This window comes from Oxyura jamaicensis, chromosome 1, assembly GCF_011077185.1.
Source record: "Oxyura jamaicensis isolate SHBP4307 breed ruddy duck chromosome 1, BPBGC_Ojam_1.0, whole genome shotgun sequence".
NCBI lineage: Eukaryota > Metazoa > Chordata > Aves > Anseriformes > Anatidae > Oxyura > Oxyura jamaicensis.
This window is the reverse complement of record NC_048893.1, coordinates 201,661,933-201,686,440: the sequence shown is the minus strand read 5'-3', so window position 1 is coordinate 201,686,440 and position 24,508 is coordinate 201,661,933. Positions and strand designations below refer to the sequence as shown.

Genomic DNA, 24,508 nt, shown 5'->3' with positions numbered 1-24,508 from the left:
CACTAACTATGGAAACTGCCTGGGGGCATATTGCTTCTCTACTAACTTTCAATGAGGCTCAAGTGAAGCGCCACTTCCTATGGGATGACAGCACGCCATGGGCAGGGACACCCTTGACCACCCTTTCCATGCAGAAATTCTTCCTAATATCCAATCTAAGCCTCTTCTCATAGAACTTGCTACCATTTTCTCATGTCCTGTCACCTGAAACCCAAGAAAAGAGACCAACACCCTCCTTGCTACAACTTGCTTTCAGCTAATTGTAGAGGGTGATGGCCTCCCGTCAGCCTCCCTTTCTTTTCAGAGGTCAAAATTCCAGGGCATTGGAAATTCTTACTTTTGTCTTACTGGTCTTAAATGTGCCTTTGCACATGAGCATGTATGTGTACTGCCACCCCCAACCACATTGGGTTGTGCTCTCTCCTCTTGACCTGAAACAGGGCCTTGGAACCATTTGGATAATCTGTGGACTCAGATGCCGTATTAAACTCAAGAATGGAGTGACATGGGTGTGAAATTAATCACAGCATCATAGAACTGAAAGGTTAAAATGATGGATATTAGATTTTCTAGTTTGACCTTAAAAGAATATAGGAATGGCATTACTGGATCAGACAAAAGATTTATTTATCCATGATAGTGGACAGTAACATGTATCTGGGAAAGATGTTCAAACAGGGCTAATGTACAGTCATATTTCCCAGGGATGCGCTCCCAGTCTCTGCCAGTTTGAAACTCAGAGACCTTCTATATCAAATATGGTGTCTTTGTGTTTAACAGCCATTGGCAAATTTTCCTTTCATGAATTGCCTTTAAATATTTGGAATCATCCTGTAGTAACAAGTCACCCAGTTCACATGTGCACCATGTGAGGAAGCACATCCTTTTGTTTCTTGGAGTTTGGTTTATTTGCTCCTTTTATTTGATGCCCCTAGTTCTTGCATTATGAGCAATGGTAAACAGTTATTCCCTATTCGCCTTTTCTGTAGAAGTCAGGATTTTATATTTTTTTCATATCTGCCCTCAGTTGCCTCATCTCCAGCCCAAAGAGTCTTAAATCATTCAGCCATGTTTTGGCATAAAAATCCATTTAATTTTGTTCAGTTTGCTGTTCAGTTTGGGATCTTACCAATTTTCTTGAGATTGAGACCAAGAAGAGAAATATATATATATTTTCTCTGAGACTTTAGAGGATCAAACAACATATTGATCTGTAGACGACATAATTCACAGCTCTTTGATATCCATGAGACCATCAGGAAAGGTACACTGCAAATGTGAAGACCACCAAGCCCATTTCTTTCCTGCTTTACATTCCATGTGGTGGTCCCACTGCAGTCCAAAATCAGATCAAGGTATAAGACGTGCACAAAGCATAAAACGACCCAACAGTAAAGTCAAGACTAGAGCTGTAGGACTTTCTCAGTCATTTCTTGAGACCTTGCTGGCAAAAATAAATAAATAAATAAGTTAAAATAAACCACACCCCTTTCCTGCCAAGTAAAAACAAAGGATTGCACCTGCTGCTCTGTTCACTGACCTTGTGAAATACCTCCTCGAAGGTGGGACGTCGCTCGGGGGCTTCACCCCAGCATTGCTTCATTACCTGGATACACTCCAGGGGGGCCATCTCAGGGGCTATGTTTGGGCGGCACAAGGGAGGGGGTTTCTTCACCTTCTTTATAATTTCTGTGACAAAGAGAAGAACCCGAAACACACTGTGAAATGGGGGCAGTTGGTGAGGGCGAAGAGCACAGGCTTCTTCGCCCCTCCCTTGCTCATTCCTTCACCATCACTGTTATTTCTCACAACCCCATGGCTGTGTCAAATGAGACGGGGGTTTCCTGCTTTCCTCTGTCAGGAGTCTCGTGGAGGATTTAAAAGGCAAGAAATTCAATTGCCTTCTTGTCCCAGGAGAAACAGGTTACAAGCAATAAAGTGGCTGGATGGGGGAAGCTTGTGTGACAGATCGATGTGTGAGCCTTCAGGCCTATACTTAATGAAATTGCCTCTGACTCTCTCCATCAGGATTTGTGGTCCTATAAGAGATTAGAGAGTTATGTCCAAGCCCAGACAGGAAGGATACCAGCCACTGACGCTTCATTGTTAACTGGGAACCAGTACGTAGGAGGTTGATGGGAATGGAGACAGAAGAAAGTATTTTAAGAGGGAGAGCTTCAAAACAACGTCTGGGAAGTGACTCCCTGGCTAGAGGTGAAACCAGACTAATGAATGCCTGGGCTCACAGGTCCTGAGAAGTCAGTCCTTGAATCTGCAGTTTTTAGATAAAGCAGCCCTACAGCGAAGGAGCTGAGCTGTGGGTTTCTTTGACAGCTGAAATATGGATGGGGAAGTGTGATGTCTGAACCCAGCCCTGACTTCATTGTAGGTATTTCTTATTAAGAATATCCTGGAGGAAATTGTTGTTGTTGTAGCTCCACATGAATCTCGCTCTTCCCTGCCCTGGCACTTCGCTCCTAATCCCACATTAGCAGCTTGCACTCCTGCAGCCACGCCAAGGTGACTGGGGAGCTCACTGCAAGCCAGAGCACTGAAACTTCGGGGAGGTTTTCAGAGACAGGGTGTTTTTTGTTTGTTTGTTTGTTTTACTGCTTTTTAGCCTGACTCTGCAATTTAGACTGAGAAGGAGAGATACCTTCAGGGAGCTAACTTTGCCCCTGAAAAAAGTGTCAGGTAGAACTCATATCTTCCTGCATTTAAGAAAAAAAAAAAAAAAAAAAAAAAAAAAAAAAAGCAACTGTAATCATTTTCGAAGGTTTCATCTTGTGAAGTGCAGAGCAGTCATCTGGAGTGGAAACCACCCTCCTTCTGGCAGAGGCCCTGCATTCCCACAGCTGTTAGGGTGAGTACCACGAGCTTTTCAGTGTTGACAGCTTACTTTAAAGCTCCTTGGCCCATCCCACCCATCTCCACCAAATGAACTAACCAAAACACCTGGCTAAGTATTTCCAGGGACAGCCAAGGGGAAATGCCTTCTGCAGACAGTTTTAAAGTTCACACCGTGTATGAAAGCTCCTTGAGGATTAGGAAGCAATGAGTAGAAAATTATCATTTTATCAGGTCAGGAAAGTGGAGTGCACTATGTTCAACATCTACTGGGGGTTCCTCTAGGGGGCTAGGAGGGAGAACACCTGCAAATTACATCATAGATTGCATCGTAGTCCAGCTCTGAATTACACCATGATCATCACTGTCACTGCATTGCAGCAGCAACTTGGACCACTGCTATTTTTCCAGGCACCAAATGGCCATACCCCACCTGGTGACTGTGCAACCTAAGTGAGTTTACAATGGGCATTCACTGAAATTGTCTCCTTTTTGACTCTTCTCATGCTCTGACCTGTCCAAGTGCTGTGATTTGACCCTTATTGCAGTGTGCTTGCTCTTCCTACGCCCTCCAAACAGGGTTTGAACAGTTTCTAAGGAATTCACCGATTTGCTATTTTTGGTACAAGCCGCCTTCAGTAGAAGTCACCAGGGTCATGATGTATCACTTTGATCTCTGCCGAGGAGAGAGAACCTCTTTAAATGGGGAAGCAATTAAGGAAAAATAGATGGGTTGATGGACAACACAGGAAAAGGACATGGCTAGCATGGGGTCCAGCTCAAAAGCCTCACCCCTCTTACAACAGACATAAAAAGAATAATGGGTGGGAAGAAACTACAGCAGAGCTGGACGGCTCTGAAGCATCTAGGGAGGTGACCCAGTGCCCCAACCCAATGACAGGAGAGATTAGGCACATACCAAGGCTGAGATCAGAAGTGTACGTTTTGATGTGCATTATGGATGTTTTATTGAAAATATACTTTTTTTTTTGTTTTTTTTTTTTTTCCCCACTGTGAATGGTCATGAGATTGAAACATTTCCACAGCAACATTTTACCCAAGGGGCTTGACCAGACTTTATGTGAGTGCTCTGTGTAAAGCCTTAAAACTGAACAGAAATCATGGCCCACCTTCAGCTGAGAGGTCTGACGTGCAGTATGGTGGGCCCCGAACAACCACTTCTTGTAGGATAATCGCAAAGCTGTAAATGTCTCCTTTGAATGTGCCTTTTCTGCGCATGTCCGGGTCCCTCAGCAACTCAGGTGCTGTCCAGAGCAATTCTAAAGAAAATAAAGAGTATCAGATTAATTTTACTTAGGCTCAGATTTGCTAATTGCAGTGATTATCCTGGTATTTAAATGCATGCTTCATTTCAGTCATTTGAGGAGAGGTGGGAACATATTTCATTGTTTATTGAATCAGGTCTTCTATTTCTTGCAGTGTGTTAGAAGTACTAAACTTCTATACTGTTGAGAAATTTAAATTTTCCCAATTTCACTCTACCTTTTTTTTTTAAAAAATGTTATACCAATAGTTTACATTTTATAACACTAGTCCTGAACTTCTATATAACAAGTCATCTGACAAGTGTCAGAAGCTTTAACTATTTTTTTTGTTGTTTGAAAAAAACATCACTCAGACAAATGCTGGTGCTAAAGTTTGGATTTCTTGCTACAGGTGTTAATTTTCAATGAAGAAAGAGTTAATAAAATATTTTATGTAGTTCTCAGATGAAAGCAGTTTCCATCACAGAAGTTTGTGGCAGTCTGAAGTATGACCAGTCTTTGTAGTCCTATAGTTCAAGTGATTAAATACATAGTTGTAAAACACATACCTGGACTCATCAGGAAATGAATCATTTTCAAACTAGGATATTGTTACCCTGGCAGCTGTGCACTGTGGGCAATGGGAATACGGAATATTTCAGGAACTGCAATATATATAACTAATGTAAGGGAGGAGAAGACGGCTCTTCTGGCAGCTTCCATAGCTGAGAATAGCTGGAAATGTGTTGGAACCGAATCCTGTGACAGAGGGATCAAAGCACTACATGCCACTTGAAACCAGCTTTCAAGGATAAGCTGGGATACAATAGGAATTCAAGGCAATAGCTGGCAATTTCTTTTCACCCGGAAAGAAATCTCATCAAAATCTCCAAATTCAGTCCCTTAAGATGCTGTCCCTAAGAGGTGGTAATATCATGTGGCAGCCTTTGATGACTGGCTTGTGAAGGACCTATTTGAAAGAGACTGTTATCATCCTGTGTTTCAGATAAATTAGTTTTACAAAAACAAACAAAAACCCAAATATTTTTATTTGGCTTAACTTAAAACTTCAAAGATAGGGCTGGAGCTAACATGAAGCCAATTCCACCTGTCTCAGAAATTCAGGATTACTTCAGATTTGAGGTGCACTTAAACCCTTCTCCAACTACAAAAAGCTTGAGCTCTGTCACTGCTTACAACAAAATCTCTTTCCATTACCATGACACTCTGCTATTAGGCTTTAGGAAGCCTGAAAAAACTTTTCATATTCTTTCCTATAGCAATTCATTTTATACAGGTACCTGGGTGCTGTGAGATGAAGCATGTAAATCCTCGTGTGGACACTGGCTGTTAAATCAATGGACAAATATTTTCCCCAAATATTTCCTTATGGCACCTACCTTCAGGGGGTGGCTGAATGTAAGGGCATTTCTGTGCTTCTAAGAGCTCGTTATAACCATAGTCGGTGATCTTCAGCACAAACCGTCCATCCACAACACAGTTACGAGACTTCAGACGTCCATGGGCAAAATCTCGGTGGTGCAAATACCTAATTCCCTATGAAATACAGAAAAGATTGAGACTGTTCTTTGAGACTCTATTACCCGTCAGTGCTCAGAGGTGTTAAGCCACCTTGGAAGGCACCAAATACAGCACTGACTCCATGCCAAATGCAGAAGTTAATTAAGACACCGTCATCTGGAAGGCTCCAAACTATACAACCAGTGTTAATCAGCCCAGGAAACTAGGGGAAAAAGTTCAGAAATTGATTAAGAATGAGAATTTGGCTGCACTCTAAAGTAATACTGAAAAAGACTAGCACCATTAGGAGTCAGACACCTCCTTCTTTGTAGCCTTAGGACTTGTTGCACTCAGAAGCTGTACTTCAGGATGAGGTTATGAAGGTGAACAGAAGTGGTACCAAAAGGTTAAGTGAAGGGAAACTACAGAGGTGTTGAGAACTGGATGCCCTGGCATCCTTCTCCTCCTCAAGGAGGAGCAGAAGGTCAGTCATGGACTGTATGGATGTTTCTGGAAGTATACCCTTTGCAAGACACCCTCCCCTGACTCCTAGTTCACCATTATGGGATAAAAACACTTAGGACATGGTTGGAAGTGTGTGAACACTCTTGCAAAGTGACCACAGATGCATCCACCCTGAGGCAGAGGATATCTTTGGTTCTGTGCTGGAAACATTTCTGATTTATTATAGGAAAAGGCCTCTGGAAAGTAGGATTTTGTCACCAAATTCATTGTTCTAGGTGGTCAGTTCCAGTGTGTAGTTTTAACCTCTCAGTCTGCTGTTGAGGATGTAGTCCTGTTACTCTAAACAGTGTTTCTCAAGTGGTAACAAAACAGGAGTAAGAGGTCTCTACTAAAGACCCACGTCTACCAGTATAATTACAGCCACATTAGTTTTCCCTACATTACTCCTAAAATCCCACAGTCCTGGAGGAAATAGCTATGTCAATCTAAAAAATCACATGCTGGTCAGGCCTCAGCAGGAGCAATGGATTTACTTTAATTAGATCCATCAGGAGGGAGGACTTGAACATCCAATCCAGTTTCATGTCTTCATTTCTCAGTAGGTCTTCCAGGCTTCCTCGGGAGCAGTACTCTGTCACTATGGCAAAGATGCCACAGTCAGAGAAAAAGCCCAGGAACAGATTCACATTTTCGTGACGCAAATCTTTCATCTGAAACAAGACAGTGAATCACAGGAGACCAAGTCAGCCAGACATCTGCTCAGCATCATCAGATGCCCTTACCATTCCTGTCTTTCCAAACAACCTTTAACACTAGAATGGGGAAGAAAACATTTATCTTTGCCACTTAAATTTGTCTGTCCTACACCTTTTTTTAAGCTTTGCTCGTCCTAGTCTAACCATTAAGACAACAAAAACAAGATAGAAAAGGCAAAATGAGCAGCAACGTGTTTTTCTTTAGACAAGCAGGATTTGGTTTTTCACCAGGACAAAATGGTTTAGGTGGGGTAAGCTGAGTTCAGCATGTGGGGCCTTGCTTCAGCTCTGGTTTGATCTGGAAAGCAATACCATGCCTGGAGTATCCAAAGTCATCCGTCAACAGTGGCTTTGGCTAAATGCCCTGGCAAATTTGCTGTATTTTTATGCATAATAATGCCATTCATTTCTTAGCAGTAACTGCCAACAGCTAATGGCCTTGAATATGGAAAATAAGTGTGTTTGCTTGTCAGCTGATAATAATAAGATAAAAAGCTAAACTTTTGAAGGGAATCTTAGCTGGAAATACAAACCAAATCCCAGAGAAGTGCACAGCTATGTCTGTGCCAAGCTGCTAGACAGTCAGCAAACAGCACATAAAAATAGCTAGCAGTGCTTTACCCTGCCCTGATACAAAAGGGGGTGGTTTCCCCCAAACCACTCAGTCTTTGCAGACAACTTCGTTTAGAGGACTCGTTGAGTCCTTTCTTCCAGATGTCACCAGGCAAGAATTACTGACGGCCATGAAGTGTGTTTCAATGGATATAAACAGGAGACAAGGAGAATAAAAATTCCCTGCTGTTGCAAAGGCCCCCGGACAACCTTCCCTCCGCGTCCCCACTCAGCCCCTGTTCCTACCTTCCTCAAGATGCTGGTGGAGCTTTGCCGCAGATGGTGAATTGCTCCCGTCTCAAATTTTTTCAGCCACACCCAGTCACCCTGTCCACAATACAGGTGGGTGAATGATAGAGCAAGCCTCTGAATGACAGCTAACATTGAGACCTAGATCCGAATTCCAGATCCTTGACTCTAAAAGTGGTCGGGGATTTTCTACATCCTTGGCAGTACTTCTTTCTATATCGCGCCCAAGTGAGAATCCACAGGAAATCCTACAAAAATGGGGTGAGGCAGGGCCCTCACCTAGCTCAGAACCTCATAGCTGGAAGTATCTATTAGTATCTAATTAACATTAGAAATTATTAAATTAGTATTATTAGTATCTAATGAACAATGATATATTGATTAAAGGAGAAAGTAACTCTCGACAGATTCTCTGGCAATAATAATCTAGTTTCCTTTGTCTCTTTACAGGAAAAATTGCCATACCATTTATCAAAAAGTTGTATTTTTGGAATGAATTGATGAGTGTTTTTTTATTGTTGTTATTTATTTTATTTATTTTATTTCATTTTATTCTATTTTCACCCTCCAGGGCCATCAGCAGTACTAATATCGTGGCATCTACAGTACAGCAGCCCAAGACTTTCCCCACCTAAGCGGCTCGGTGACCCAAATGGGAGGGAGGCTGTACGGTGTCCATACCTACCTCATACAAAGCCACGTTGGAGGTTTCGTGGGTGGCAGCTGCGCTTTTCAAGGAAAAGGAGCGGGTTGGGGATTTCTGGCTTCTGGTCTCTGCTGCTACGCTGTTTGCATCAGTCAGACTGTCCAAGGTCAGCCTCTGAAAGGCAAGGAAAGAAGATGCGGGACAGTTCACACCTCTGGATGTGATCCTCCACCCCAGCTCTGCCCAGGACATACATGACATCAGTTCAAGCAACGGAATTGTCCCACAGCAGTCCATAACTAGTGATAGGAGCAGAGGGAATGGCCTCAAGTTGTGCCAGGGGAGGCTCAGGTTGGCAATGAGGAGACATTTCTGCTCAGCAAGAGCGGTCAGGCATGGGGACGGGTTGCCCAGGGAGGTGGTGGAGTCCCCGTCCCTGGGGGTGTTCAAGGCAAGGTTGGACGTGGTGCTTGGGGACAGGGTTTGGTGGTGACATTGGTGGTAGGGGGGTGGGTGGACCAGATGATCCTGGAGGGCATTTCCAACCTTAATGGTTCTATGATTTTATACTGTTGGCATGATTGGCTGAATAAATGCAGCCAAGGGTACTATTTTACATCATCATAACAGCTCTAATATTACACGTGCCTCTTACTTGAGACTCAAAACTACTCAGCATATGGGAAAATATTTGACATGCAGGAGGAAAGGAGGTATAGGGAGGTGAAGGACCTTCCCAGAGCTACATGGGTATGGAAATGCCATACATCAAACCTGTCTTAGAGGGTCCCACAGGATTAATTGCATGATTGGAAGGACTTACCTTTTTATGTAGCTCTGGGTTGATGAAGATAAGGTCATCCAGGGTCAGTATTATCTTGTTAGGCCCCCTGAATAACTGGCTGTTCAGGATGCTATGCCTGGGAGATTGAGAGAGTCACAGTTATCACTTTTAGCTAGGTAAGAAGTTTCTGACACTAAATCCCCTGTGTCTCGCTTCACTGCAGTATTAGGAAAGTGCAGTAGTGCTGGACATGGGTGAAAACAGTAGATAAGCCAAGATGTCCTGACTTGAACTGAAATCCTCTGAGTCAAACAGCAAGGGTTACCAATTCACAAACAGCAACATTTTTAATCTCAGAGGGTCTCAGCACAAAGAGAGACTTGGAGTTAATCTGCTTACAGACATAAACTGGAGGTGTATGTAATGCATACTTTGTTTTGCTTGCATTTCATTTTCATATCCCCAGCCATTCTCTACTAGGGAGGATAGCAGGATTTATCAGACCAACCTATCTGGTGAAAAAACAGACCAGCTTTTGGATGCACCAGCCTTTCTTAGGGCCTGAACCTGAACCTTTGGTAATTTATAAAAGTAGCCTGGACAACAGCCACCATCAAAGCATGCTAGATGAATATTGTAGCATAGTGCAGTACGAACCCCACAGCAAGATACCTCCTTGTAATGACTGCAAACTCATAACAGAGGGAAAGGCTACAAGGGACGAGAGGTTTGTTGTACGTGGCAATGCAGCGTGGAGGTCTTGGAAGGAATATTGCTGAGCCAGTGCTCTTCTTCTTGGTCATGAGTGATTATATCAAGCAGAAGACTGTGCTGACTCAGATCTACTTCCAGGATCTGAGCCAGATGGGATGTCTATCGCATACTGTGCAGCACAGGACAAATGTTCTTCTGGCATCTCCCAGGGATGCTGCTGCTTGTTTTCCAAGGGATGACTGGACTCCTTGAAAGACTACCAGATTTGCAGAATTGCCTCTGGGGAGTTAGGAAATTCAATGTACTTGTCAGAAAAAAAAAAAAAAGAAAAAAAAAAGAAAAAAAAAAATGTTGTCTGCTACTTGCCCAGCTTCTCTAAAATTGGCATAGCAGAAAAGCTCACAGCAGGAAAGGATGCACTAGCAAGGACGACACGTTCATGGGCTGGTTCAGACAGGCTTGCACAAATTAATATGAAACATTCCAGATTGTCATGGGTAGTTTTCAGCTGGGATTCATCTGACACTAATACTTACCACTTGGACATTTTGTGGACTCGGGAAAGAGGCAGAAGTCACACGCCACGCTTTCAATGAATGCCAAGGTCTAACACTGAGCACAAAACATACTGTCCATGAGACAGTCAAAAATCCATCAGACAAGTACAGAAAAGGGAAAGAAAAGCTCTCCATTGCCCCCATTATTACTTTTTTTTTTTTTTTTTTTTGGTTTTATGCATTTTGTTTACACTCCAGCAGATGTCTGGTCATCTGGTAAGACTAAGTTCATGTTTGGTTGTCTGCTAAGACAACTAGAAGTTTTCCTGATGGGATTCCCAAAAAACATATTTGATCCTGTTTGCAGTAAGACTCCTTTTACTAACCGTGTTGTGGAAGGATTCATTTTGAAAAATGTCCACAGATCACCATGATTTACCTTTTCATTGCATGCACCACTCTGGGCATTTTAGAACAGCATTGCTCTTTGGAGTTCAGAGGGAGCCTCATCCATATGTCCACATCACCTTGGCTGATTTATTATCATCGTTCTCTAACCACTTTGTCCCTAGCCACCCAAGTCAGCTCGATGCAAAAAGCTCATCACTCATGTACCCTTCACCTGTCCTGCAGAAAACTGTGCTCGATCATGCACGTCCTCTCCCCCAGGCGTGGAGGAAAGCACCCCGCTGCTGAAAGCAAAGCCCAGAGAGTGGAGTGACTCATTTAAGGTCATGCAGCAGATCCCTGGCAGAGCTTAGGCCAGTGCTCCCACATCTGAACTCCGTCCATGCTGTGGTTTAAATTTAGTTCCAGACATGCCCTGCCCTAACATAAATCATTGTCTGAGTCACACTAGACTTTATTTTTTTTTCTCTCTTTTCCCCTGCAGATGGCCATACATCTTTACTTTACGACTAAGCCTTCCCAGGCACAGTCTGGTACTTGTGGAACAGCTTTCACGTAGAATAGGCAGAAAAAAAAAAAGTCTTTTATTTGTGTAATTGTAGAGGCTGGTGGCCAAGGCATAAGATGCTGCTTTAAGATGTGGGTGGATGGAGGCCACCTCTTCAGTGCCTGCAATTATCAAGTATTAGAAGCAGCTGTGTGTCATAAACAGGGGAGCTGATAGAAGTGTTGCTTGTTGGGTGGCCTCATATCATATGGGTTTGGAGGAATGATTCAGGAGTGGGGAGAGAACCTGTTTGAGGATGATCTGACAGGCTGAGCTGGATGGGACATTCCAGGAGCCCTGCTCTGCTGAACCCATTGCTGAATAAATATGCCTTCTAATTTCAGTTCTGTACCATGTAGATGTCACCAATGACAGACAGATTCCTCCAGGTGGACAGTTTGGAGTAAAAAAATACATTAGATTGTGGCTATGCTGTCCTTGGGAAGATCAAGCTCCCAAGTCCGTGTTGGCTCGTGTCCACTTTGGATATACAGCTGGGACAGAAGTGTGATTTGTAGAGTTGGTGGAACCTGTCTCTTCCTCAGCAGACTATTTTGCTCCCATGCCCAGAACAACGTATATGCAACATGAGTGACCAGGGATCTGGACTCCAGCTCATAGCAGGGAATGAATTGGCTTGACAATAAAGAGGTATTCTAGTTCATTGCTCCAAACCCTTTCCAGAGAGAGCCTCTCTCTCTCTTTCTTTCCAATGCATGGAAAAAGGAAAGAGGGTCAGCCTATGTGCTGGTAGGTAAATCATATAGGAGACAGAAATGCAGAAAATAATGATCTGGGGTAAGAAAAAGGACATTTAAAATGGCAGTCCTCTTGGTCTCCACCCTGAAGTTCTCAAAGCAGGTTCCTGTTGTTGATTTGTAGGGCATACTTTGCACTTCCAAAGAGATTGTCATCTTTGTAATGTTTCAGAGACATCATCCAGTTAATCCTTCCTGCAGCAAAGTACAACCTTCTAAAACTGGCCTGGATTAAGTGTGAAATGGCTCCTCCCGAGACTACAGAAGCAATGATCACACCACCCAAGCCACAATCACTTAGTAAAGCGAAGAAACATTTGGCTGGAGGGCAGAGACCACAACTAAACTGCTACAAGTGGCTCAAGATGCTGGCAAGCCTCCCACACAAGGTAAAATTGGCTATAATCAAATACCTGCTGCAATTCTCACCTGATAAGATAAGCTAGGCCCACAGCACAAAGCACCAGGGCAAATACCAGCATTGCTCCCAAAATCATGATTGTAGGCTCAATTCCTGTGCAGAGAGGGGGGAAAGTCAGTGGATTAGAAAATTAATTAATTAGAATAATAATTAAGAATTGGAATGATATTTAAATAATTAAACTAAACAAGAAAGTTAATTTGATTTAGGCAATAATATTAAAATCACCAATACAAAGCCTTTAGACTACAAAGTCAAATATTGAGCTAAAAAGATGCTAGAAAACGATTCTTATTTAATGTTAATTTGTGAAAACACAACTGCTGACTGTATTTGCATGAAACTGCTTTAATTTTTTACTTGCATGCATGACGATTTTTATTTATTTATTTATTTATTTATTATGAGATACAGAGCTCTGAATCAGTGGGAAAAATAGTAGATAACTGGACTCACAGACAACAATTAAGTCCTACAGACAGCTTCTACAAAGTCTGTAACTTCTGAACATTTGACCCTCTTCTCTCCAGGAACTGAAACACTGAAGAAGCTTTATCATGTGGTACCAAACTGACTGCCAGTGTGAGTCACCAGTCCATCTGGGATTTTTCATTCCCTGCTACAGATGTCTAACGCTGAAAAGAGCAGAAGAGCAGGGAGATGAGGCTGATGTCTCAATGGGCCCATTGACAGAACGTACTGGAGACTGTTTGCTCATGAGTTTCTCTGCTAGGGAGCTAAGGAAAGCTGACATGAACGGATGAGCTCGATTCCAGTGGGAAGAGTTTGCTGTCTCTGGCTCTTCGATCTTCTATTTATATTTACTTTATTCTCTCTGTGTTCAGAGATCCTCTAACACAAACAAACATGCAGAAATTTGGGTTGATAAAAAGTTCATGACTCTAAGTCTCTCTTGCACCTAAGTCTCAGGGCATTTTTGGAGACATAGAGACATAGAGCTTCCCAGTGAAAGCTGCGGGAATTTTTGAAAAATGGCATCTTTTCCAGGAGCAGACAAAACATTTCAGCTGAAATTTTCCTGGCAGATTTGTACTCATTTTCTGTTTCAGCCCAGGGTTCCAGTCCCTGATTGTCCTTACGCATATAAGTCACTCTGCTTTCATGGCTAGAGCCATGAAAAAAGAGGGACTGGATCAGCTTAGAGGCAGACGTGCAGGACACCTGGTGCTCTGCACCTGTGGTCATCTGCTGGGAAACCTCTTACTGAAGAGAGAATAACTTTAAATAACCCAGTCACAGGGGCATGGGTTGGTTTTCTTGCTGCACAAAGGAGAAAATGCCTTCCCAATGAGATAGTGGTACAGTGTAGGGGTATGAAAATCCCATCTCACATCCCTGCATGGTCATCTAACAGTTTCAGAGAGAACCTGTATGCCACACCAGATTGTGGTGGGAATAATGTGGAGTTTGCAGATGTTTTCTTCTGCGTCCAGTTTTTGTTTGTTTGTTGTTTGTTTGTTTATTATTATTATTTATTTGTGGTGGTGGTGGTTTTTGTTTTTTGATTTTGTGGGTGCAGTCTCTTAAGCTTCCTCAGATAGCCCCTGTAACCCATCATGGTGTGAGGACTCTTCCACAGCTGAAAAATGCCTAAGTCCCATTTCATTCACTGAAGCAGCATTGATATGCTGAGTGAAAGCTGGTTAAAGCACAAAATTCACTGGGGTGAATGAGAGACAGTAAAAGGACAAGAGAAGTGAAAAATAAACACCCAGATAAAAAAAAAAAAAAAAAAAAAAAAAAAAAAAAACTTTAAGTAACAGGAATTAGCAGAGGCAATTCCAAAGACCCGAGTCCTGATGTCACCATGTAAAGGCTTGAGGAAATGTAGTCAGAACTTTGTAACTCATTAGAAGTTAAAATAAGGTTAAAATGGACTCACTGGAATGAGCAAATTTAAGTCATACTCAAGGGGATTTGGGGGATTGTGTTTAACTCATTGGGGAATGCTTTAAAGGGACTGTGGGAGTATGTGAAACTTCTGGGATGTATAGAGGAAGGGACAAAAATGGGGAAAAGGAATCAATGGGGATGGGTTGATGAAGCCTGGAGCAGCTCTGCCGTGAGGAGAGGCTGCGAGAGCTGGGGCTGCTGGGCCTGGAGCAGAGGAGGCTCCGGGGGCTGCCAGCCATGGCCATGGCACTGCCGGGAGGTGCCGAGAGGCCGGAGCCAGGCTCTGCTCAGGGGTGCCCAGGGCCAGGCCCAGAGGCCCCGGGCCCAGCCTGGAGCCCAGGAGGTGCCCTCTGCCCCTCAGGAAGCACTGCTGGGCTGGGCGGGTGCCGGAGCCCTGGCACAGGCTGCCCAGAGAGGGGCTGGGGGCTCCTCCTTGGGGATCTCCAGCAGCCACCTGGAAATTGTCCAGACCCTTCTCCCTCTCTCAGCACCTTGGCAGCTTCACATCCACACCTCCTCTACCCCTAAGTCCATGCAAAAACCAGACTGAGGCATAGGTTTAGTTCCAGTCATAAAATCCACTCTCAGAAATATTAGTAATAATAATAAATTGTCACTTCACTGACAAATGCTTTTATGCTTTTGTAAAGGTGGGAACATAAAATCTGATCGCTCTAAAAATCAGTGGGATCTCTCTGTAACTGCAACGGGATGCTGAATTGCTATACCGTTCCTACTGACAATGCAGAATTAGATATATGGTGAGATTATATTTGCTTGTCAGCTGCTGTAAGATCGGTATATCACCAATTTCCATGGAGCTACTCTGATTTACACCAGCTACAGCTGAGCTTTCCTCAGCTGCTGAATGAAATATTCTGTAGAAGTGGTTAAGTTTGTCTATTTAAGTCATATCCCAGAACAGTAGGAGTAAATGTATATTATTATAAATAAGTATGTCAAGTGGAAGCTAAGTATCCTACCCTGAGAATTAGTTTTCCCTGTTGACTTTATAACTGCAGCGCAGTTGCCTCAAGTTAAAAACAGTAAGTGAAACTGGTGTTCAGTCTAGCAAACCCAGGAAAATATTTCTTCTCTTAAGCCTTCAATGATCACTTCATTTGTCTACTCCAACACTTTGAGTAATGATTATTTTCTATTCTTGATGAGCTCTGATGAGCCTTAACACCACATACCTAACTCTTTAAAGAAGCTAGGGTTTACGGGGGCTGATGGTGAGAGCATCTGCAGTTGTGCAGCCTAAGAACAATGTCTTCAGCACAAATCCTCTTAGTGCCCTGTCCCTCAGAAGGACAGGGACACGGGGCTGGGTGGAGCCTCTGGCGTATATTGCTTTCTCTCTGGCATATATTACTTGCCATCAAATTGACAGCAATTGACTGTCAAATTGACAGTCAACATCTGACTGTTAGACCTGGAAAACTCTTTCCAGCACCCAGTGGCAACAACATTATTGACCTAAAAAAAACAATAAGAGAGTCTTCTGGGTCAGCCATGGGATCTCTGCATAGGACTCCCGCTACAAGCAGTGTGATGACCAGTCATCTTCATGTGAACTTTCTGGGTTTAGTCTTTTCTCTTTGGGGAGATCTAATTTACTAGGAAATCACATGGAGTAAGAAAAAAAAAAAAAAAAAAAAAAGATGAAATAAGTAAGAAGGGTAGGCCTGATGACATTTGACCATATTATTTTGTTTTTCTTACCTCCAGTGCAGAGAACGTCTGGATCGAACCAACAGCTGCAGTCTGCCTTGGGAGGGGCTCCACTGGGAAAATGGATGTCCTGGCCGAGGGATCTGACATCGTCTAAAGACATGTCCAGCAAGTGGGTTGGGAAGAGCTGACTCCCATGACCATCTGTGTCCAGTACCACGTAGTTGCTCAGCCACTTCCCACAGCTGTCTGTCTCTACCCACTGGCTAAATCCAGGGAAACTAACATTTTTCGTGTGTTCTGTTATATTAACTCCTGAGACCCAGGCTCCTTTTTTCCGAGCACTGTTTATGGCCATTGCCATGAAGTAAATGGCATCGTAGATTGTCCCAAAGAGTGGAGAAACCTGAAATTACAGATGAAGTTCTGGTTAGGATATACTATACTGCTGCCAGCTTCTGGTTTAACATCTGCATCAAAAAATGTCCCTCTGGCTTATCTGTAAACTAAGAATTGAGACACTTGTTTTTGTTCTCCAGGTTTGTCACAGACCTTCTGTGCAAACTCAGTCAAATATCTGGATCTAGGAGGATATATTAGAGGACTTGAACACCTTTGTTTCCCATTTGGCATTCAGTCTAGGTATAAGATCGTGAAAGCTTTTGGCTATCTTAAGCATCAAAAATGCTAACAGGGAGGTACCTGAACCTGTGAGCATTAAGACTCACAGAAAAATGGGTTTGAAGAATCTTACATTGAAGGTAGCTCTGTCCAAAACATATGTGAACATTTCTTATGGTTGCTTCCCAAAATACACTTTCAAAATACCTTTAAAATCAAGTAAAATTACTTTGTGGGAAGAAGCAAGACTATGAGCCTGATGTTCAGCTGGCTTTTTATCACAGCCAGCCTCAAATGATCGAGCTAAAACATCTTCCAGAAATAAAAGATCACAGCAAGAGACTCCGCTCCCTACCCAGGTAGGAAAAATGTCATACTTGGGTTATCAAGTCTTTGTCAAAGTGTTGATTATTCCTAAGACATAAAATTCACTGTCAGAGAAAACCTCTTCTCTGGGGTACCAAAGCCTTTTCTCCTTGCATTGCTCCCCTCTGTGCCAGACTTGATTTAAGAACCCGTAGCTCTCACTCTCCCCCCCCAGAATGGTTGTTTTTGTAGACATATGATCATTTACAGTTTAAGAAAGATTATAGCCCGTACACTCATTATACAATGAGAAATGCTGTTGTTGGAACTACAGAATTTGATGTATGTGCTGGGATTTGCTGACCAGATGTAGTCACCTACAGTGAAGAATCCTACACTCAGTATAGTTAACCTGGGCTCTCATTACAGTGAAGGAAAAGATATGGATGCTTCCAAGACATGATTCCTTTCTTCCTAAAGTACACATCCATGTAGATCTGATAAATTGTGCCTTAAAAGTGCTTAATATTTTTGAAAGAACCTAGTGGGATTTGAAGATTAGCGCAGCTGTATCCTGCATGTCCTCACCAGCAAAATAGATTCTCCAATTCCAATGTCTACAAGGTAGGACTTGACTGTTTTTTTGTTTGTTTAGATAGACTTTGAGGTAGTTGTTCTGGCATGTTCAAAAGAACAACTTTGACTGAAGTGCTAAGAAGCACAAGGCAGCAATGATAATAAGCCCTACCATATAGAAGCATCCAGTATGTTGTTTGTTGCAAGCCCCCCAAAATTATCAGATGTAGGAATCTTATTTTGGTGCCTTAAGCTGGTATCACAGACTTCATCCACATGAAGAGAGACCACTTTAGCTTGGGTTTACTGCAGTTAACTAAGTTAAACCAAATCTGAGAGCCTCGGAGACAGCCCATTTCTCTTGAATTCCCATCATGGCTCTGCAGTTGAACTAGCTGACTTAGATTGCCAGACAGTCAGGAGAAATGCCTCTTCCAAACAAATGCAGACAACACCCAACCTTCACCATATTTTTCTCAAAATCCAAGCCCACACAGTCTGGGTTTTCTCTCTCCTGTCCCTTCTCTGTAATTATTGCTTGAACTACGTGTCCTGTTACTGTGTCCCAGAAAAGCTTGAGAGAAAGAGTATTTACCTGTGTAGCTTCCAGCTCCCTGGCTATTTCACCATTTTCTTTAGCTTCCCTGAATGCATCGTAAAAAGTCCTGTTCCCAGACTCCAGTGTAATAGTCAGCACAGCATCATATGCTTCCTGGAGCTTGGTGTCATTGTCGAGGGCATAGAATGAGTTGTTTTGGTAAGGAAGACTGTAAAGTAAAGTGTCATATGGAATGAGGACGTATCTTCCATCCGTTAGTCCCATTTCCTGAGCTTTTGTGAGTAAGGTGGCCTGTTCCTCCCCTCCAATGAGCACAGAATGCATGCACAGAAGTATAACTGAAACACAAGGACCACAGACAGTGTTGTTAATCCATTTGGGCTTTTCAAGATAAAACAGGAGGGTCATCATGGTCCTATGCTGTCATTAACTGAGACATGAGCCTTCCCTTCGTGTGCCTTGAGCTGACGGACACCCAGTGCCCAACTTCCACCCATTCATCATATCACCAGCTGTATAGATTTTGGTTGGACACTCCTTAGGAAAGTATTCCTGACGAATGGGGAGCTGAAGTGAACAAGGGCATTTTTTTTTTCAGGTGCCTGAATTACAGGAAACAAACAGGTACTTGCAGGCAGTGATTTATCACGTACTATATATAGCAGGGAGCTTAAGCTGGTCAGATGAATCGTGTTTGAGAAGGGACTGGTTCTTTGTTAATGGAAGCAGCCCATCATCTCTAACTCAAACAGAGAGTAATGATGGAGATGAACCCACCCAAGGTGGTTTTACTCTCCATCATGGAGCTGAGCACGGATAAAACTCAAGTTATATACCACCTTACTACCCTTGTTTGTTAGCCTTTAGCCTAAAAAACAAAGTTTTAGTTAAAAATGCATCCTCCACTGGATTTGCAGTGCTGATTGCAAAGATGTACATCCAGGATCAGAGCAGTGTCACAGACTTCTTGAAGGGGCTTTGAACCAGGAGAACAAGGCTTTTACACAATTTTCTTAAGAGAAAACAGATCATTCTTTACTACACGTGTTGTATGCCAGCAGGGATGTTTCTGCTGCTTTAGTATGCGGTGTATAACACTGGATTTCACCCCTGATAACTCACTGAACCCAGGTAGCAAGGACACAGCATTTCCAAAGCATGAGATTTCTGATAATCCAAAACAGCAACAATACAAAACCTTCCTACAAACCCCTCTTTACACTTGATAGGGTCAAGCTGAGACACCCATCTCTACTAAATACAGTCTTTTCACACAAGCTGGACTCAGACTTTGATGCTGTAGACTATTTTATTCGATCTCCATCACATACAAAATGCCCAGCATTCTTTCACATGAAGCCCTGGCTCTGTTAAGGTCAGAGATAAAATTCTGCTTGACTTAAATAACTTCAAAACTTCATTCTCTAGGCTATGGTCATGGATAACAATGCAGCCCATACCCTGGAGAAATAAATAAATAAATAAATAAAAAGGAGTGAGACTCACTCAAAGCACTTACTTTTAATGCCACCAACTTTTTTGATCTTGTTCCAAGTGTCTTCAATGCCTTTTTCTCCTTTACCCATGGCTGTAACAATGCCTACAGGAAGCCCCTCGTTCCTGAGTGCACTCGCTAACTTGTGGGCTGTGTCCATCCAAACATCCTGGTTGGAAGCAATGATGCCAACGTGAGCCCAATTAAAATATTTCATTATTGTAAACAAAACTTGGGTTGGAGAGGGCAGGGTCCTGGCAAATGCAGGGTGATGGGTGGTGGAGTCCAGTTTATAATTGATGCACGTCCATGAGAAGATGGTTTTATTCCAGTTTTCCCCTAAAAGCGTAGCCACCTCACAGAAGCCAGGGTTCAGAGGACCTACGAAAGCTGAGGAAAATTTTCCAAAGTCAATGAATCTAACCAGAGCTCTTGATGTCTCACAGTCTTCTTGCAGGACCACATAATCCAGTCTCTGGCCAAGGTCTAGCGAAGGATCTTTGCTTATTCGTTCCACCGCTAACCTGGCAGCTGCATGGGGAAAGGCTTTGGAGAAGAAGGGATCACAGTCCCAGGGTCCGAGCAGTCCAATTTTAAAAATGGAACAATGCACTGGAGGGGAAAGTGTGATTATTCCCAACAGCAGCCACCAGAGAGCGTGGAAAAACGTCTTGAAGGAATTTCCAGTGTTGAACGGCTGCAACTTAATGTGCCTCAACAGCACCCAGAGCAAGCTGTTAGGACACGGTAGGAGCAATGACATTGTTTTACAGGCAGGGAGACCGAAGCTGAGCTCTTCAGGAAGCCAGGCAGTGCATTACTAGCTGCTGGAAGAAAAGCAGATTACATTTGCCTTCCTGTATACGTATTTGCTTGGTGCATGTAGGTAGAGCTGAATCAGCCCAAATTATACAACAGCTCGCAAGGTGCAAGTGTATGGGGTGCCAAAAACCTGCATAGCCCCATGGGTGTGCACCACAAAAGCCATTGTACCACACAGACAACCCTACCCATTGCCAGTTAAACTCCCTGTAGTCCTAAAATGCACAAATATATTAACATTTTAGAAAGTTTTGCAATCTATTTTGAAACAAGCCAGCGAAGAGTGACTGCTTGCAGCAATAAATGCAAGCTATGCATACAGTAATTTTTCAGTTCTTCGGAAGATAAATCCCAAACCGCACAGAAAAAACACATAAATAAGAGCACAAAAAGGTAAAATGCACTGAGCCAGCAACTTTTGCCACTCCCAAAACCTCAGTGAGTTGTGAAAATGAACCAGAGCCCATATACACACAAACACAGACACACAAACAGGTACTGGCCCATATATGCAGGTACTTAGGGTTGTATATGTAAGTGCATATGATTTTAAACTTTCTGAAGAGGTTTTTCAAGGTCTAACTTATCTCATTTGCCAGTGTCTTTTAAACGTGGCAGAAGGATAGGTGGAAAAACAGGCAGTCACAAAACAAGGGAAAAGCAGGATTATGACTGGAATTTAGCTAAGGACTGTTAAACAACTGCCATGGCAGAAGCTTTGTGTTCAAGCTTGGAGTAAGATATTTGTTATTAAAGACTAAGAGCTATATGGTTTGGGGAGTAAAGGACTCATCCCTCACAGCCAGGCACAGAAATCCCAAACCCACAGCAGCTCCTCCACCATCAATAGCATCATCCCATGGCTAAGAAAATTTGCTGATCCAAACAGGATTGTGCTCTAAAAGCAGCAGCCCCCTTACCAGCTTACCTGTTCATTACCAGAGAAGTATTTTTATCCCGAATCTTCATCCACTGAGGCTGAGTGTGCTATAAATACACCCGCAAGTCCTCTACGGAGAGAGCCCTCCAGGAAAAGCCACCCACCAGCAGAGCGGCATCTCACCAGTGGTGATGGATCTCCTGGGACATGGGTCCTGCCCCAGGGAGAGGCGATGCATGGTGGGTCTCCGTGCAAGTGCCCACCTCCTTCAGGCTGGGATTTTCACAGGACACCCCAGGTGGTGCTCTGCGTCCCCCCTGCAGTGTCAAAATCTTCCTGTGCCCCCTTTGGTGAGGAACATCCTTCTCCTCCAGGGTTTCATGACTTGGGGCACATCACCCCAAGATCTTTGGACGTTGGTGAAGGTCTTGCAGAACTCCAAGGCTGCCTCACTCCGAACTGCTTCAGTGCAAGGACTTATTCATATCTAACTCAGTAATTGTAGGGATGGCATCTAAAGGCTCTGCCTTTGGATTAGTGGGATTTAGCTCCTGGGATCTGCCCCTTGCAGAACAGATCCTTAAGTCGCTGTGCACCACAGCTCCTCTTCAGCCCTGAAAACAGCAGAGCCAAGAGATTTTTCATGCTTGGGGGAAGCAGAATATTTGATTTTGGGGAAAGCAGAATGTTTGATTTCAGGCTCCTCCATCCTGCTGATGTTTTACAGTCCCACCTTCGTTGTTTCTCTCTGGTACCCATCAGGACATACACATTGCTTTTTACATTTGCAGCATAACATTCTTATCTCCCTGGGCTCTTTAGATCTCTCCCTACAGGTGAAGCCCCCAGTAACCCCCTCCACATTCCCAGACACCTTCCTTCCCCAGTGGACCTGGCAATAAAACTATAAACCTGGAAAGACCTTGAACATCACCATACTTGCCCTAGCGAGGAAGCCCCTTGCAGTAATTTAGCTGAGGCCGTAGGAGCAGCTTTTGGTCTACAAGGAACCATTTGCAACTCAACCTTTTAGCGGTATTAACTTGAAATATGTCATATAAATCATACAATCTCCTTATGCGTGTTCAGTAGTAGCTCGTTCTTTGTGACTAATGATTAAGGGAAGCCACAAAGTCACTCAGATGCAGTGGGGAGAGCAGAACTTTCCATTCGTTTTATTCATATCCTTCCATTCATTCATTTCCTCGCATGGATCCAGGAAGGTTCCTGGAAATGTGCTTCACTGGGGACTGGAGCAGCTCGAGGCAGTTATCAGGAATTACTAAACTGCTTCACTTTTTCAAAGTGCTTAAAAGACATCAGACATCGAGCCTGAACTTGGAACACTGCTATGTATGCTACTCGTGTGTTAGGCTTACACACCAGGCTCGGATCAAAGTGTGAAATTAAATAAAGCTTGTGCACGAGGAGTGTGATTATTTGAACCATGCAGAAGTTTAATTTATGTATATATCTATAACCAAATATACCTATAGCTACATACATGTCTAATACGTTTCCTGTTGTCTTTTTATTATTATTATTATTATTATATTGACAGTGGTACTGCACAGTGTATTTCCACTCAGGATCAGTGGTTTCAATGCCTCCTGCAGTAGCTCCACTGGCTCACATCTGGGGGATGCTTATAGCATTAAAATGTCCCATGCTGGACGAAAAAAAAATGTGTCAAGCTCCCAACAGTGAATGATTAAAAAATAATTGAAGTGGAGGTCTTTTTACTAGTGTGCTTATTCTGACATAAAACAGTTCATGTTTTTCTATAGCCTAGTGGGTTAAAACCTGCATCACTTTCTCCTTTTTCTCCTGCTTCTTGTTTTCCCAGTGAAAGAACAGAACCTCATGCGATCAGATAATGCCAGTGGCAGGAGTCCACCCTCTGTATGGAAAGTTGGTTACCCCAAAAGTTGGTTACTCTCTCTGCCAGGTCTCTCACCCCAAAGAGCTCTGCCATGCATGCAAAACAAGCTCATGTCCTGGCATTGCATGATTTGTCTCATTAAGGCAAGTCTTGCAGCTGAAGGAAAAAAATAATAGTTAATAAGATAATTTATTTGTCTAGAATTAATGTTAGAGAGCCTATATCCCCAAACCTTTCTTTTTCCTTAAATCCTCAGCTCATCACTGCTGCAACAACCGCCTCATGCTGTGTTATTTGTATACCATCGGATTCCCAACACTTCTGTATTCATCGAAGCGAGCGAGAGATGCTCGTACATCCATAACGTTTCCCAAGGGAAGGCTGAGCCACAGCTGTCTCGCTTTGCTTTAAATTTTCAGAGCAGAAGAGGGTGCTCTAATCTCTGCTCTGACCTCCCGCATCAGCCTGGCCAAGCAGCCTCCCAGGAGCTGCTGCGCCGAGCTCCTCAAGCGTGCTGGAAATAAAATGCATTTTGTAATGACTTCTCCCGCGGGGTACTGCTGACTAAAGCTGGAAACCCTCTGCAGCCAGCAGAGAGAAGGCAGGGGAAGGTTTGGCTCCGCTTCTGACTCTTCCTGCAGAAAAGTCTCCATTTCCACTGATTCTAGAGAAAATCGAGGGATGGCAACACCAGCGTTAGCCTTTCTTCACGTCCTCCGAGCCTTAATTAAAAGCTCCAGCCTTGGAGGATCTGCCAGGTTCCCCTGTCTATTATTCCAACTGTTAATTACCGTCAACATTAAAAATATCCACCTTGTGTCTAGTGCGTCTGGCTTCAGCTTCCTGCGCCTGGCTGTCGCTCCGCCTTTGCCTGAGAAAGAAAAAGCCGGGAAGCACAATAAATATCACCTCCCTGTAGGCACTTGCACACCATAATTAGCTCACATCCCAGTCATCCTCTGGGTAAAATAAATAAACAACTCCTTCAGGCTTTTGCCGTAGAGCGTGCCTTTCAGGATTTCATCCCTATAGCACTTCCCACCTTCATTTTTAAATTTCCCTTCTCCCTCTCTTGGATAAATTAGAAGCAGCACTTGTTAGCAATTCCCACTCCGTAATGGGTGAATACAGAGCCGATAGCATGGCTTTGGGTGACTTTTGTCACCCATTTCATTTCTCTCCCCTTTAATGCTACCGCTCACACGTTGCAGCGTCACTGCTTGCAAGCCCGCCTCTGCTTTCCTCAGTAAAGCCCCCCTGCCTTGGAAGTGTGACATGCAATTTTTATCC

The 24,508-nt window shown here is 43.4% G+C and overlaps 1 protein-coding gene across 1 annotated transcript in view; it reads right to left on the bottom strand.

The window, feature by feature from the left end:
• Window positions 1–21,911, bottom strand: part of GUCY2F (guanylate cyclase 2F, retinal) — a 46,882-nt gene extending 24,971 nt beyond the window's left edge. Inside the window, exons 1-11 of the mRNA XM_035338877.1 lie at window positions 19,659–21,911; window positions 18,176–18,477; window positions 16,129–16,483; window positions 12,498–12,582; window positions 9,184–9,280; window positions 8,400–8,534; window positions 7,712–7,792; window positions 6,632–6,808; window positions 5,513–5,669; window positions 3,978–4,127; window positions 1,541–1,689 (exon numbers count right to left, since the gene is read on the bottom strand). Coding sequence (XP_035194768.1) covers window positions 1,541–1,689; window positions 3,978–4,127; window positions 5,513–5,669; window positions 6,632–6,808; window positions 7,712–7,792; window positions 8,400–8,534; window positions 9,184–9,280; window positions 12,498–12,582; window positions 16,129–16,483; window positions 18,176–18,477; window positions 19,659–20,397 — 2,427 coding nt within the window. The 5' untranslated portion in view covers window positions 20,398–21,911. The remainder of the gene's footprint in view (window positions 1–1,540; window positions 1,690–3,977; window positions 4,128–5,512; window positions 5,670–6,631; window positions 6,809–7,711; window positions 7,793–8,399; window positions 8,535–9,183; window positions 9,281–12,497; window positions 12,583–16,128; window positions 16,484–18,175; window positions 18,478–19,658) is intronic.
• Window positions 21,912–24,508: the final 2,597 nt, after the last annotated feature.